Below are 16,012 nucleotides of genomic sequence, written 5' to 3'. Positions count from 1 at the left end.
ATAAACTAATTTGCCAATTAGAGCTGCAGAAAATTAGTTGTTCAAATGATCAACAGGCAAGTTGCAAAAAATTTATGTTAGAAAACCACATGGGCAACAAAATTTACACAGTCCACTTCAATATGACATAGGGGTTTGTATAATTAGTTTGGTATGGTTAAATAGTTTTTGTTTTTAAATTAAATTAAAAAAGTTTAAAAAATTTTCAAACCAAACAAAATTATTTTAGATTTCAAATCGAAGTAAAGTAAATTAAAAAAATACAGTTTAATCTAGTTTAAATTACGGTTAGAACCATAGTTATCAGTATCTTATAATATATAATATGTATCTTATAAAATGACATAATACAAATAAAAAATGATACATATTATGAGATATACTAAATTAATACGATATAATAAATAGATTATATGATACATATTATCAATACAAATTAATGCATTTGTTTAGTGAGAATGATGGTAAAGGTGTATATAAATATTTTTAAAATGTTGGGAATTTTTTAATATTTTTTATTTAATGATATGTTAATTATAATTTTTTAATTTTTTTAAATATTTTTTAAATATTTTTAAATAAAAAATAAAATAACGATATCTAAACGACAAAGTGGACAAAAGCAGTTGAATATGACTTGGAATTCCACCAGTTATAAAAGTTGAATTATTGAAAAAGTGAATGCATCATGTGGTATAGAAGGCAAGAATAATGAGAAATATGAAATTAGGGCATATAGCCCTTCAATTGTAGGGTTGTCTAATTAGGGTATACCTTATTATTTAGGTTGATTTCATAATTTCCATGTGACGGCACAATATTCGTTGGAGTGCCCCTTATCATGACTAGCTTGAAGACATTGCTTCGACATGATAGCTTTCAAAATAATCAAGGATCTCACTAAGTGTGCAAACAAGCCAAGTTTTTTGCAGCTCCACTCATCTATAGTAATTTGAGCTCAATTTTTGAATTGAACATAAGTTTGATGTTGATTAATTCAATGATCATACGATTTGGTTTAAATAAAATATAAATAAATTCTTAAAAATTCAAAATCTTATAAATATAACCATAAAATCTTATTTTTTAACTTTAAATATATAAAATAATTTATAAATATATAAGTTGTAAATAATAGGAATCATACTAAGTGGATTTTTGTTATTTTTTAAAATATTAAATATTTTTTGTTGTTATATTTAACTTAAGGGTTACAGACTTCAACCTGCATATTTTAAAGAATTAATATCACAATTCTACCATAATTGATATCAAAAAGAAAAAAAAACAAAAGAAAAACATTATTTTAAAACTCTCATTGATGAAATGGTTCGATCTGAGTTAAATTAGAACTCTTATTGATCAAGAATCACGCCAAATTTGATTTGAGTCATGTTACACGATTTAATCATTAAATTTAATTAATGTAAGATTAAAATGAAACAAATAATGTTAAATCTTAGTTTAACCAGTATAATGATGATGTCATATTGACCAAAATTTATTTTAAAATTACAATTATGTCATATTAAAAGTATTATTATAAAGCCACCAATACATCGGATTGGAAACCAATGTTAAATCTAATTTAGTTCATGGTTAAAATCTGTTTTAATTATTTTACTAAATTAACTCGATATTGAATTGGATAAATTGTATTTACTGAAGCTGAATTACTGAATTAGACTGATTTGATCATTATATTAATATTACATTGTTCATGTTGAGAAACAAAATCAGAAAGTAACATAGTGACCAATTACAGTAACACAATGACTAAACAGTAATATTATCTGAAAATTATTGATAAGTGAAATGAACAATATTATAGTTCATTATGTAAATAATATAGCTAAATAGACAAATAAACAGATTTTAAATCCAATTATCAAATTAGAGCTTTAATTTGATATTAACGCGTTCAAATCCAAATAGCTAGAATTAAGTCCACACATATAAGGAGATGACTTTTTCACATATAACCTATATACGTAGGTTAGGTGTCAATTAGAAGGTGTAAGAGGTGTGAAAGGATTGAAAAACAAATGAAAAATAAAAAGAATTTTACATGATTTTTAATGTCTAACAACTATGGATCAAAGTGAAATTTTATGTAAAGGTTCATGACTCATTGTTTTCATACCAAACTAAAAAATTATTGTTTTATTTGATTTAAACTACGGTTTGAATCAAGTAGAAATTATTTATTTTCAAATATTTTGTAATAAATATATGATAATAAATTATAATTATCTTGAATATGAAATAAACAGATAAAATAAATATAATATATATACTAAGTCAAAATTTGGATTGGCCATCTACAACTTCGGCCAGAAACTTCAAGTTCCAAGCTTAACATGGTTGCAAATTTATTAGTCCTGCTCAGGCCTATTAGTGTAACGGAGTCGTATCGAAATCTCACGGGAAGGTTTACAAATCGGTATGACACAGTTGACCAAAAATAGAATAATAATTAAACATTAAAATAATTTGTGCCCCCCCAGGCCTTAAAATTTTGTGGGCTCGCTTGCCCCCTTGGCACAGCAGGCACAGCCCATTACCGGTATGGGATGCAAAATATTGTTTTGGATAGGGAATAAAAGAAATGGCAAGATTCTTAAACATGATTCGGTAGGCCATGGACCGTACAAGAAGGTGGGAAGACTTAATTTATCACCAAAATATCTTTTCAAATGGACGGTATATATATAAATGTTATACATAGTTATAAAATAAAAAATTATTGAAAGTATTTGCGGGCATTTGTAATCATAATGACCCTTTCTTTAACACTTACATATTCACTATCAGTTATGATTAGAAAAAGAATAAAATTATGTATATATATATTTTTTTGTATAACTGATTATACAAATGGTATATTATTATATAATTAAATTATTTTAAATTAAAAATAAAATTAATATTTAATTATGATATATATATATATATATATATATATATATATATATATATATATATATATATATATATATATATATATATATATATATATATATATATATATATATATCATTTGTATAATCAATTATATAATCAAAATTATATGTGTGTATAACTAAAAAAAAAAAAGAGAGAGAGGAAGAAAAGAGTGAAGAACTTACATCATAACAATAAAGAGCACCACACATATTTAGAGGTCATTCTTCATGTATAAATATCATAGCGCTCGTCTTAAAGAGTACTCTCCACACATTTTTTATTGACTGTTGTTTAATGTTTATTTATTCTATTATCGGTCGAATGAATCAAGATTCAAACTAACTTCTGGACTAGGTCAATGCCTAATCCGAGTTTGAATTCATCATTTTCACATTTAACTCATGAATGACAAGCATGTATAAACCTCCAAGTTTGAAAATGAAAACATTGTAATGAAAAATCTAAGGCTTGATATGAAAATGCATTCACTTATGACTGGTAACATTAATTCTAATAGTTTGTAATATAGAACAAAAGGTCAAAACAAGTATAGTAGACATGTAGATGGGGTAATTAACACGTGACTTTGAATAAGTAATATAATAAATTTATGCATAGCAAATTAAATATAATCTTTGGGAGACCGAATCAAAGAAAATGAATGGCCTAAAATTTTTTTCTTAACTATGAATAGGCAAACAAGTATGGCCACATATTTTCAACTACTGAATAGACTTTGAAAGCACATTCATCCTATAAAAGTACTTATAATCAAGAATCCAAGGCTTGTTATAAAAAATGCATTTACTTATGACTTGTGATAATAATTTTAATAGGCTTGTAATATCAAACAATAGGACATTGTTGAAACTTGTGAATTCGAATAAGCAGCCATCCAAGCCCGATGCTGTCTTGTGGAATCAATATAACCAAAATCTGCCCAATCCCATAAGCTATCTCAAGGGGTGGGAGTTTTTCTTGTTAGAAAATTTTTTTATATATGCTAATATTAATTATAATTTTGGTTTAATAAAATCAGATAATTGAATAATTCAATAACAATTTAAGTAATCAATAAAAATAAATTTATTATAATTAAAGTTTATGTTTTGGTTGAATAACATTAGTGTAGATCTTAAGGTTTATTAAACTTTATATTTTCAATAGTGAAAGACTCAATACTTGTAATTGTTAAGACTCAAACCGAAGTTTAGTTGGTTAGGAATATGTATCGCATACCACCAAATCATAATTTTTTTTTGTTGACTGTTATTTTAATATTTATTTAATCTATTATTTGTTTGACAATTGATGAGACATGGAGATGGAGTCATTAACACGTGACTTTGAATAAGCATATAATAAATTTATACATAGCAAATTAAGAATAATTTATGGCAGACCTAATCGAAGAAAATAAATAGAGTAATAGTTTTCTACCTTCATTCAATTTTTTCTGGAGAATCTTGAAAGTAAATTACAAATATACGAATATTTTAGAGATTTGTAATTAGAGCTTTTGTGTAATCAATACAAACAATAAAAACTAATAGGAGAAGAAGAAAGAGTTTTTTGAAATTAGACATATGTAAATATTCTAATTATCAAATCAAATCATATTATGGATCTCGTATCTTGTCTTATTACATCTATTTTCTTTTATCTACATTAAGCACAATGTATAAGAAACACTATAATCTCTTTAAATTTTAATTGTTATTAATTAATCTATACATCTACATTTGTAATGGTAAAATATCATATTTCCATGGTTATGAGGCCTTATTGATTTTTTACCGGAAATAGAGAAAATGGTACAACCCTTATGTGTACAAACGCTTACATATCATATGTGATTGTTTCTTCTTCATCCATGGGAGGAAGAAGAAACAAGAAGAAAGAGAATATTAAACTAAATTAAGCCAAGAAACTAAAGTGATCAAAGTAATTATAAGGATCGATACTATATGCACAGAGTAATTATAGTAATAATCAAGATAAATCAAAATCTTTTAAATCAAAACCTTGTAAAGATATTAAAAGAATATTTGAAATAGGAAAAGATTACTTTTGGGATAATTTTAAAAGGTGCAAATAATAAGAAAACAAGGAAAGAAAATATTTGATCAAGTATTCTCCAATTCCCTCAGCAGTTGAAGGTGTGGGTTTACTAATTGAATAATTTTACATGCACTCATTTGCAGTACCAAATTAATTTTATGTCATCAAATAATTAGTTATAATTTTATCTTTAATTAAAAATCATTAATAGTATGATTATATATCATTTTAACATCATATTTAATGTTGACATGATTTTGTTATTTATTTTCAATGCTGATCCTATTTTCTTGAGAAGTCTTATTGCATAATAATAAGAAGGTCTACTAACTTTCTTGTTTACATAATAATAAAAGGCTAATATATAATTATTGCTTATTTCCTGATATAATTTTCCTAACTAATATAATCCTTGAATCAAGCTAAGGTGGCCTAATCCTCTTTATAGGCTTGAATCACTCTGACTTGAATTTTCACCCTTCAGGATTCATACCATCAAAATGAGCAACTTTCAACCGAAAAGACTTGGAAAATAACCCCATCAAAATGAGCAACTTTCAACCGAAAAGACTTGGAAAATAACCCCATCAAATTCACACGTTGAGAGCCTGGACTTGTTGAAGAACCACTGCCACCTCCTGTGACAAGCTCACTACTATCGCCAGAAAGCGCTCCCCTGGACTAGGACTATTGTCATATCATTTATTTCGTATCTAATTTCAATTTTAATTCTTTAAAAAAATGTTCTAAGGAGAATCTATTTCCATACAACTTTTTAGCAAAAATACACGTATGATCCATTTTCACACTGAGATATAAATTCATCTTCAGCTTTTGGTAGCATACATGAATGAAAACCTGCTAAAACCACAACCATTTAATACCAATAAAACAACAGAGCCTTAACCAGCACAAAAAATAAATGAACGGAGGGGCAAGGGCATGTGTTTTCGGTGTAATGAGAAATATGCCTTTGGGCATAAGTGTAAGAAAAAGCAATTGTACACTTTACAATTGCAAGTAGATATAGGGGTTGATGGAGATCCAATGATGGATGATGATAGAGGGGTAGTGGAGGAAGAGCCGAACCTTCCGCACCTGTCCCTAAATGCCCTCAATGGTTCAATAGGTCCTAGAATCATGAGACTGCAAGGGATTCATGGAGGGAAGCCCACCTTTATACTGATTGATTCTGGAAGTACTGGCAATATTGAGTGCAAAAAGAACATCTAAACCAAGATGTAGACTTGAATCTATTGAAGGAACAAAGTTGAGAGTAGACAATGGGCAAGAATTAGAGTGCATCTTGATGTGTGAGGGCTTCAGTTGGAAAATGCAAGGACAATAATTTTGTATGGATGTCTACATTCTTCCCCAAGGGAATTATGATATGATCTTTGGAATTCAATGGTGAGCTGAAGAAAATGTTGACTTTGATTTTTTAGCAGTGAATTTTCCATTTTTATTTTATTTTTTGTATAATAATAGAGATTGGTTTTGTAGTTAAGAGAAAGTGGGTAGTCTAGATTTCTGACACTGAAAAGTTATATCTTCACTCTTTTCTTTCCATTATTTGATTCATCTATGATCAATAAAATTGACCTCAAATTAAATCTTTAATTTAATAATTTGGTTCGAATTCTAAAATTTATTAGTGATTTTTTACCATATCTCTTAAAATGCATTTAGTTTAGATAATATTTTATTATCAAAATTGAAATATTATCTTGAAGATAGATTAGGTATAAATAATTATTATATTTAATAAAATTTGATAAAATTTAGATTAAGTATAAATAATTATTATGTTTTATTAGAAGTAATACTTAAATGTTCTCAAATATAATTATTCTAAAATATTTTTTATATTATTTATAATATTAATTAGACATAAAATTATTTTTGTTCTAAAAAAATAATAAATAAGAATATAATTATAATAAAATATAATTATAATAAAATTAAAATTACGTTGATAATTTTTTAATATTAAAAGTCGATATGATAATAAGATTACCTTACCATTGACAAAAGAAAGTTTTCATAATCTTTTATTACTTATAAATTAAATAAAATTAGTCATTTTAGATTTGAGTCAAGTTCAGATAAGTTAAATCAACCTCAACATATACTAAAATTAATCATATATATAGTCTTTTATTTTCTACTCAATCACACTCTCTTGTTACTTTTTATCTAATTCAGTTTAATTATAATAAAATTTGACATTCTTAATACTATTAGATTTGAAATGATCCTTTATATATTAAGCACTATTATCACTAAAATGTCTCATTAATGGTAGAAAATATTTGTAAGTATTTCTTAGACTATTTTTAAGTCAATTTATTATGGCAAAGTCTTCATAATGCATGGTGTCCCACAAACTTTAATGTTTTCAACAGCCAACAAAAAAATTGAGGAGGCCAAAAGACTATATCACACCCAAGGTTGGATGAAATGGTAAATTTATATTTATAAAGTTTTACAAAATCAAATTCTCATCCCGTATCTACTTTTGTTAATGAATTTTATTTGATTTTTTGGCAATTATTCTACTTATCTAGTTATTATTTTTTTCTCTAGTGACAATTCTTTTTTCTTTTACGATTATTTTTTCTTCTTTGACATGTTTAAACGATTAATTCAAATAAATTGAATTCAAACTCGAGCTAATCATTATAGATTCAAATTGAATTTGAGTTGACCATTATTCAGACTTGACATAAATCCACCCTTCGTGGTAGTTCGACCATGAAAATCAAGGTGTAATAAGCTATATAGACATGACAGTGAGTTGTGTCAACCACTCCAACATAGTGTATCATGCCTAGGGATAGGTAGGCCTTGTCAAGGCTCGCAGCAAGACCTAAAGCTCCTTAGAACATGCCTTTGCAAGCCCTTATCGAGTTGACCTACAAAACTATATAATATTTTTTTTTGAAAATTTTTAATTATTTATTATTTTTTAACTAATCATATTAGATCAGCCATTAGACTTTGCCTTAAATCCCCCAGCACAACGTGGATGGCCTACAAATCATGTCCCCATAAGGCCAAACCAAAAAAAAAGGACTTGATCTAGGCAACGGGTTGCCTTGAGCCCTCGCCATGTCAGTTTGTTCAGTTTAATTTTACAAATCACATTGGTTTAGTTAAAATTTTTTTTTCTATTGTTTCACTCATAAATATAAATTTGTAATTTCAATGGTAAACGTATTCATTGATAATAATGGATGTTAAAATACATCAAACTCGCAGATTGGGCTAGAATCAAAGTGGGCTAACTCTGAACAAGACCTATACAATCTAACTGACTCAAATCCAATTATAAAGATCGACTCATACTTAATTTATTCCATCTTAACTTGATTCAAGCTCTACCAAAAGATAATAACAAATCAATGTACAAAGTAACAACTAAACAGCAAGGGAAAATAGCCCTAATGGATGAATCCAGCCCCATTCATTTTTCAAAGTTTACTCTGAAGCTTTCCCTACTGTGATTGCTTGGCTGTGACTCCTTGGAGATACTCCTTCAAGCTGTGCGACTCAGGTATTATGTCATGAAGCTGAAGCCCGTCTGTAAAATTCAATAATGCCGACTTGTGACTCTTGATTCTTAACTTCATGCCCACTTTTTTGTAGGAAATAGAGGAAGGAGGAAGATCAGTAACGATGTCCAATCTGTTTTCAATGCGCAGGAGATGAAGATTGCTGAGTGCATTGAACACTTTCCTGAATCCTTCGTTTCCAACCTTGGGGCTGGCGAAGACAAAGGCCGTGACCATGCATGCTTTGTTCGAACCTGTGCGCTTATTGTATTGATTGGTAACTATATCAGTTGCGTTCAATGTTGCAAGAGCTGCACCCAGACTGTGACCTGCTACTGTTATACTGATTTCCTCTTTCCTGTACTCGGGCTTGTTCACCAGATTCTTAACAGCATTCAGCACCTACGTAAATATACCATAATAGAAATACATATCAAGAAAAAAGAAAATGATGAAATCAGTAAATTATTTTGATTTAATTAAAACCGGTTAGTTGAATAGCTTAATGAAAACTTACATAACTTGAATGTGATACCAATATAGTTCATGGGTTATGATTTAGGTAGACAAATGTTTATTTGACTTTAGCCTTGGTTTCCTTTTCAAAACCCAGATACAATAGTTTTATACATTAAAAGTTGTTATTCCGAAAGTTCCAGCAGAGGAAGATATGTTACTGTGAATTTTAAAAAATCTATGGTTTTCGAAAGCATGGCATATCAGAAATGTTTCATGAGAGGACGACAGGTCATTGTAATTTTATGATGTTTATGGATTCAGAAAGCATGAGACATCCGGTATTCCTGTAATCTTAAACTGTTTAAATTCAGTATTTCTATAAAGTATATGTATAGATCCTGCGAACTGAAATGATTTTATTTTATTCATGCAAATTTATCTTATGTTCTTACCTGGTCTCTAGCACTCAATTTACTGGAGGAGGGTTCACTATCAGGCGATGTGTAGATGGAGAGAAACCCTTTGTGCACTTGTGGATCACGGCACTGCCCAAAAATCTCAGAAGCTGACACTTGATCGAATTGAGCATTCTTGAACCACTCAGCCAGAGAAAGAGTACCTCTCCAGCAAATCAAAATGTCTCTTCTTCCCATCACTTTCTTTCCTTCATCTGTGGCCACAGCAACATACCCAAACCACGCAGACTGGTCCTCCACCATCCAGTCGATCCAGGAAGCAACGTCTGAGTTTGCAAAAATATAGTCAGTCACAGTGTATAAATTCCCAGATGTACCTGTTGCAATGGCAGCTTCAGAAAATAAGTCTTCCTTTATATAAGCTGGACGAGTTTCATCTTCTGAGTTAACCGAGTCATAAATAACTTGAACTCTTTCACCATAGAGTTTTATATAGTTTCCCAGATTGCTGTTCAGAGGTTTCAACAGACCCTCCCAATTGTTCTTGCCACTAAGCTTCTTCCAGTTCGCCATCTCTCTTCTCTTCGTTTTGCTTTATCTTGCTGTGGGGAGACACTCATACTACTTCATGCCATTTATAGAACGAAGGGAGCCTGGAAGAGAATTAGGCAACCTTTTGGTCTCATGATTATATTATTTAGGAAATAAGCCATCTTTCGCAATTAAGAAAATTTGTAGTGTTTTTTTTTTTTTTTTAATTTCCCTATCACATTTACGATCCAGATTCAAATTGTTTTTATTGAATAAAAAAAATTTCATATCTTTGTATCGAAAAACACTTAATTTTTAGTATTTTTAATTACTAATATCAAATTAATTATCTTGTTAAAATAAAAAACAATTTCATTTGTGTTTTTACTTTTTGCCATAATTTTAATTAGAAATATTAAAAGTTCCATCCATTTAATAGAAATATATATATTTTGTTATCCCATCATATGAACCATTTAGAATTAATAAGAGGCATTGAATAAAAATATGATAAAATTTTCTCTCCAGTATTGTGTCTTCTAAGAGGTCTTACTCCCCCATCTAGGGCAGTTTGCTCCTAACAATTGGTGCTCTTAAGTCAGTCCAAAGATTACTAGCCCATAAACAATAATTAACCTCCAATTCACGATATAATATTTCTATTATAAATCTAGTAAACCTCATTTAACCAAACTAATTATAAAGTTGTTGACATATCTATCATTAGATTTCTTTTCTTCTTCCTCTATCACGGCCTTAATCTAATGGAAAGTTCCAAGAAAAAGAAATCATCGAAATTGTCTAGAGATAAAGTCATGGAAGTCGAAATAGGGCCGACTGAGAAAGGTGCGGAGAAGAATATTCCAACTCTTCTTCCATAATTGGCTGAATTAAAACTTGTTCATCAAGGTTCACGGAAAACAAAACTTAGGCATGCAAAATCAATGATATTAAATTTGTAAGAAAGATTTCTACAAATTAAATGTTAGAAAATAAAAGAAATAAAAAACTTGTAATCAAGAATCAAAGGCTTGGTATAAAAAAAATGCATTTACTTATGTATTGTAATAGTAGTTTGAATAGACTTACTACCAGACAATGTTGAAATTTGTGAATTTAAATAAGTAACCAAGGTGACACTCTTCTATGTAATTAATATAGTTGAAACTGTTATTTTAAGTGGAGAGACTTTTCCTCGCACCTTGATGTAAAACTTGTGAATTTGAATAAACAACCATTAGAGTTTGTTGTTCTTCCATGGAATCAATACCCAACTATTTTAAGGGGTGAGGTTTTCCCTCGCAATTAGGCTTGTGGAAAATGCACCACATAACGTTAGGTCATAGTTCTTTTTTTGTTGCTTATTGTTTTAATATTTATTTAATTTATTATTGGTCGAATCAATTAAAATTCAGATTGACCTTTTGACTGAGTCAATGTTTAAAAACTTGTAACACTAAATAATAGGACACTACTGAAACTTTATTAATTTGAATAAGCAACCATCTAAGCTCTAGTGTAATCAATATCAAACTATTTTAAAGGTTGAGATTTTCCCATACAATTAGATATTTACATCTAATCTCTTTTTCAAGGGATATGAGACAACTCAATATATGTCACTGTTAAAACTGAAACCAAATTCATTTTGTAAAGAAAATATAACACATACAACAAAATCACAAATCTTTTTTATTGATTGTTGTTTAATGTTTATTTATTCTATTATCGGTCGAATGAATTAAAATTCAAACTAACTTCTGGACTAGGTCAATGCCTAATCCGAGTTTGAATTCATCATTTTCACATTTAACTTATGAATGACAAACATGTATAAACCTCCAAGTTTGAAAATGAAAACATTGAAATGACAAATCTAAGGCTTGATATGAAAAATGCATTTACTTGTGACTTGTAACATAAATTCTAATAGATTAATTGTAACATGGAACAAAAGACCAAAAGGTAAAAACAAGTATATTAGACATGGAGATGGAGTCATTACCACGTGACTTTGAATAAGCATATAATAATTGATGGGCTACCAAATCAAAGAAAATAAATGGAATAATAGATATTCTACCCTCATTCAATTTTTTGTAGAGAACCTTGAAAATAAAATACAAATATACAAATATTTTAGAGATTTGTAATTAGAGTGTCCGTGTAATCAATACAAACAATAAACCAATAGGAGAAGAAGAAAAAGTTCTTTGGAATCAGTCAAACTTAAACATTTTAATTATCAAATCAAATCATATTAAAGATCTTGTATCTTGTTTTATTCAATTATCAAATCAAATCATATTAAAGATTTTGTATCTTGTCTTATTATATATCATTTTCTTTTATCTACATTTAAGCACAATGTGGTAAAAACACTATAATCTCTTTAAATTTTAATTGTCATTACTTAATCTATACATCTACATTTGTAATAGTTAAATATAATATTTTGGTGGTTAAGATGTCTTATAGATCTTTTACTGGGAATATAAAAAATAGTCCAACCCTTATTTGTACAAATATTTATATGTTATATGTAATTGATTGATTTTAAATAAGATATAAAATATTATCTAATTATATTATAATACATTTTGTATTATATTTATACCCCGATTAATACAAGTAGTATTATTGTTAGAAAACTATAACTGACTTAATGGATTATGTTAGCAAACTGCGAAGACAGGAGGTTTGGAAGAAATTTTGAAATCCATGGAAAGGTTAAGGATACTATGTAAATTTGTGGGGGTGTCAATACAAACACAAACCTCAAGAGAGGTGAGGGTAATCAGTCATCTATCTTCGTGAGGGCAAAAAATGCATTGTATTTTTTTTTTTTTTTTAAACATTTCTATTGAGGCAATTTGGAAAATGAGAGAGGCAATTTAAATTGAGTATTAAATTAAATATAGATGATAACATGTTATTATGTGATTGAGTAATTTTGAATTAAGAATAAGGTAACATTTAACCACATAACCATACATCATCACTACTACCCAATTTAGTATTCATTTTAAATGTATAAATGTGACAAAGATAATCTAGTTTTCAATGCCATAAGGGTGCAAGTGAATTTATGGAAACCTTTTTATAGGAGTAAATAAGGTGAATTCGAGTCAACTCTAGCTAAATCCAAACAAATGTCAATTTGAGTTTGACTCGAATTTAGAATAATCAATTCAAGATTAAACTTAGTTCACTGGATTGGTGAATGGTATCAGAGAACTGAGCTTTAAAGTGACCATGCTAACAATGCAAGAGGGTTCCAATTGAATTGAACAATGATCCAAGCTTAAGCTCGAACAATTCAGATCAAATCTGCCCTTTGAAATAAGCAAAATGCTCCATGTTTAAATTATGGATAATAACACTCTAAGGTATCCAATTATTATCTTTTTTATTTTCATTAAAGAAACTAAATTTTGTAATTTTTATTATTAAATGAATCAAATTTTTAAGTATTTTATTGAAAGGATTAAAAGGCATTAACATTCAGTATTTTCTATTAATAATGCCAAACTAATCATTTTGTTTTTAAAATATAATAAATAATTCTAATTATATTTATCTGGTAACTTCAATAAAAAGTATGAAAAGTTTAGTTTAATTTATGAAAAAAATCTAAAATTTTAATTTTTCCAATAAAAAAAAACCTTGTTGTTTAATCATTTTAACAATTAAAAATTAAAAAAAGAGCATTTCGTGAGAGTGGGGTAGTTTCAAATGATATCATCCTTTTAAATTAATATAAATTCGTTTGATGGTTTTAAGTTGGGCCGTCATCGTGGCCCAATAGGCCCAAGAGTCAGCCCAATATTCGGCCTGCCCTTCGCTCCTTCCGCGATTCGAAGATGGAGTTTAAACGCAGCAGCATTTATGTTTCGCTCAAAAGCTTCCAACTTTCTCATGCGAAAACTAATCAAATCGCATAATCAATCTCAAACAAGACGATTCGCCAAAATTGCAGTTGATTGAGCATCCGGGCATCTCAGTGATGCATTGAAGCATGAAAATGGCAGAGGTTGTTAAAAAAATCTTCATTGCATCCATGTTCATGTGGATTGCTCCTCTCGCGATCTTATTTTGCTTCAATCATAATTTAATTCCTGGTAAAATCATATCATCTAAATTATCTTGTTTTGTATATGTTTTTTTTTTAATGAATAATTTGGTGATTTAGAGCCCACTTTGAAAGCTCTGTTTTATTTTTTCTAATTTATTTACGACTTTGATTCTTCTTTGAGCTCTTGTTCTGAACATTTATGATAAAAATCATTGATTTTGTTCTGGGTATAGCTTAAAATTTATTCTTTTATACGGGTAATTAGACTGATCAGCGTCCAAATTGATCAACTTATTTTGGAAGTCTGAGAAACCCTAATGCTAATTTGAGAATTGGGATTTCCATAACCTTTTAATTAAGATAATTAGTTGAGGTATTCGCATGTTTTAGAACTGTTGATAGTGATCCCAAATCTTTAAATTGAATATTTTGGCCGTTTAATGCAATGCTTGTTAAGTACTTATTTGAAGGTGTAGTGGCAGTGAGTTTGAAATATTTGAGCAATGCTTTAGGAAGACTGTTAGCTGGTATAAAGCTGACAGGTGATAATTGCTTGCACAAGGTTGATGCATGAGTTGCAGATTGTTGTTTTTTTTAATTTTGGATTTGTTTCTTTATGTGGAGACCTGGTGAAGAGAGATGTTGTTGCAGTGAAGATTGGGGATGGATGATTGGGACCTTACATCTATTTTGTTCCATAATTTTTAGTAATTGTTATGGTAATTTGTGACATTGTTGAAGAACTAATGGATAAACTTATCTCTTATAAATAAGCTTTCAAAACCATGGTTGTCTCTTCCAAACTGAAAAGCCTTGTCCCATTTATAGTGACTGGTTGATTTTTCTTTGCCATTCTAGATGTAAAATATATGGTCCAATAAGACTAATAATATACTAACTTTTCTTACTAATTTATCTAAACAAACTAATGTGTTTTAGTATGAGTGAGTTATTTTAATTTAGAGATAAAATGAATAATTATATTATCCAATTATGTTAATGCATACTAGTTTATATTTATAAGTTAGTAAGAAAAGTTAATAAATATAGTATTATCCGACTGATATATATTTGCATCCTAGACATCTGTGGTTTTAATCTTCATCAAATTAAGAGATACTTTTTGGAACTAAGACATGGAAAGAAAGGCAGAAAAATGGAAAACTAAAAGAATGTGTTCGATGCTGTTTACACTTGATTTATACTATCATAATTGTCCCTCTGTCTGTACGAGCCACGCTGAGTTTATCAATGTGCGGTAAGATCTGTCTTAAGAATTGTTGCTAAGTTTCCTCGTATAATACTTGCTTGCTGATGCATCATTAGTTTATTCAGGTTTGGCCCATTTGTCTCCCTATGGAATGACATTGTTAAGTGGATTACTTGCTGTTTTATCAGTCAATATAGTTATTGCATTCTACATTTATTTGGCAATTAAGGAACCTTCAGACAAACACCAGCCAGATCCTGTATTTCTTGCCAAGGCCAAAGCTAGTGTCAGCCAGCCCACTGGTGAAGCTGAGATTTCTTCCGTGGCCTCTAAGAAAGAAAAGTAGGACAGCCAAAGCCTTTCTCATTTCACCTGTGGAAAGAGTGAAGCCGAACCATGATGGCAGAGCTTCTAATAGCAGAATAGCTTCAATCTACTTGTTTGTATATCTTATTTATGCTGCCATTTGCTATTTGTTAAGTTCAAGGTGTATGATTAGTGTAAACTCTGTTTTCAGATTAATTAAATATGCAATTTTTGTTAGCCAAGAATAAAGTTCTTGAGTTAGATTTTTAATAGTGAGTTTCCGAATTCAAATAAACTCAGTCATTCAACGATTGCTTTATTTTTTCATTCATATCTCTGAAGATGGATCATATTTCTATTTCTGCTACAAAGTTGTACCGAAGTAGATTCCTTGGAAAACTTTTAGAAAGAATTAAGATTGAAAGTTCCAGCTTTGGATATGGAATGGATGGAA

At 29.0% G+C, this 16,012-nt stretch overlaps 2 protein-coding genes across 2 annotated transcripts; one reads left to right on the top strand and one right to left on the bottom strand.

The window, feature by feature from the left end:
* Positions 1 to 8,482: 8,482 nt before the first annotated feature.
* Positions 8,483 to 10,032, bottom strand: LOC123227903 (phospholipase A1-IIgamma-like). Its single transcript, XM_044653036.1, has 2 exons — positions 9,473 to 10,032; positions 8,483 to 8,963 (listed from the first exon to the last, which is right to left on the bottom strand). Exons 1-2 carry the CDS (start codon positions 10,007 to 10,009, stop codon positions 8,505 to 8,507), a joined length of 996 nt encoding a protein of 331 aa, XP_044508971.1. The 5' UTR covers positions 10,010 to 10,032; the 3' UTR covers positions 8,483 to 8,504.
* Positions 10,033 to 13,843: 3,811 nt separating this feature from the next.
* Positions 13,844 to 15,795, top strand: LOC123227902. Its single transcript, XM_044653035.1, has 2 exons — positions 13,844 to 14,088; positions 15,378 to 15,795. Exons 1-2 carry the CDS (start codon positions 13,986 to 13,988, stop codon positions 15,596 to 15,598), a joined length of 324 nt encoding a protein of 107 aa, XP_044508970.1. The 5' UTR covers positions 13,844 to 13,985; the 3' UTR covers positions 15,599 to 15,795.
* The last annotated feature ends 217 nt before the right edge of the window (positions 15,796 to 16,012 follow it).

The sequence above is a fragment of the Mangifera indica genome, chromosome 10, assembly GCF_011075055.1.
Source record: "Mangifera indica cultivar Alphonso chromosome 10, CATAS_Mindica_2.1, whole genome shotgun sequence".
NCBI classification, from domain to species: Eukaryota; Viridiplantae; Streptophyta; class Magnoliopsida; order Sapindales; family Anacardiaceae; genus Mangifera; species Mangifera indica.
This window is presented reverse-complemented; position numbering and strand designations above follow the sequence as displayed.

What these genes read in the sequence shown, in the direction of transcription:
- LOC123227903 (XM_044653036.1), bottom strand. Translation starts at nt 10,009, where the DNA reads ATGGCGAACTGGAAGAAGCTTAGTGGCAAGAACAATTGGGAGGGTCTG. An exon ending in AATTGAGTGCTAGAGACCAG is followed by an intron (nt 8,964 to 9,472) that starts GTAAGAACATAA and finishes ATATTTACGTAG; the next exon opens with GTGCTGAATGCTGTTAAGAA.
- LOC123227902 (XM_044653035.1), top strand. Translation starts at nt 13,986, where the DNA reads ATGAAAATGGCAGAGGTTGTTAAAAAAATCTTCATTGCATCCATGTTC. An exon ending in CAATCATAATTTAATTCCTG is followed by an intron (nt 14,089 to 15,377) that starts GTAAAATCATAT and finishes TAGTTTATTCAG; the next exon opens with GTTTGGCCCATTTGTCTCCC.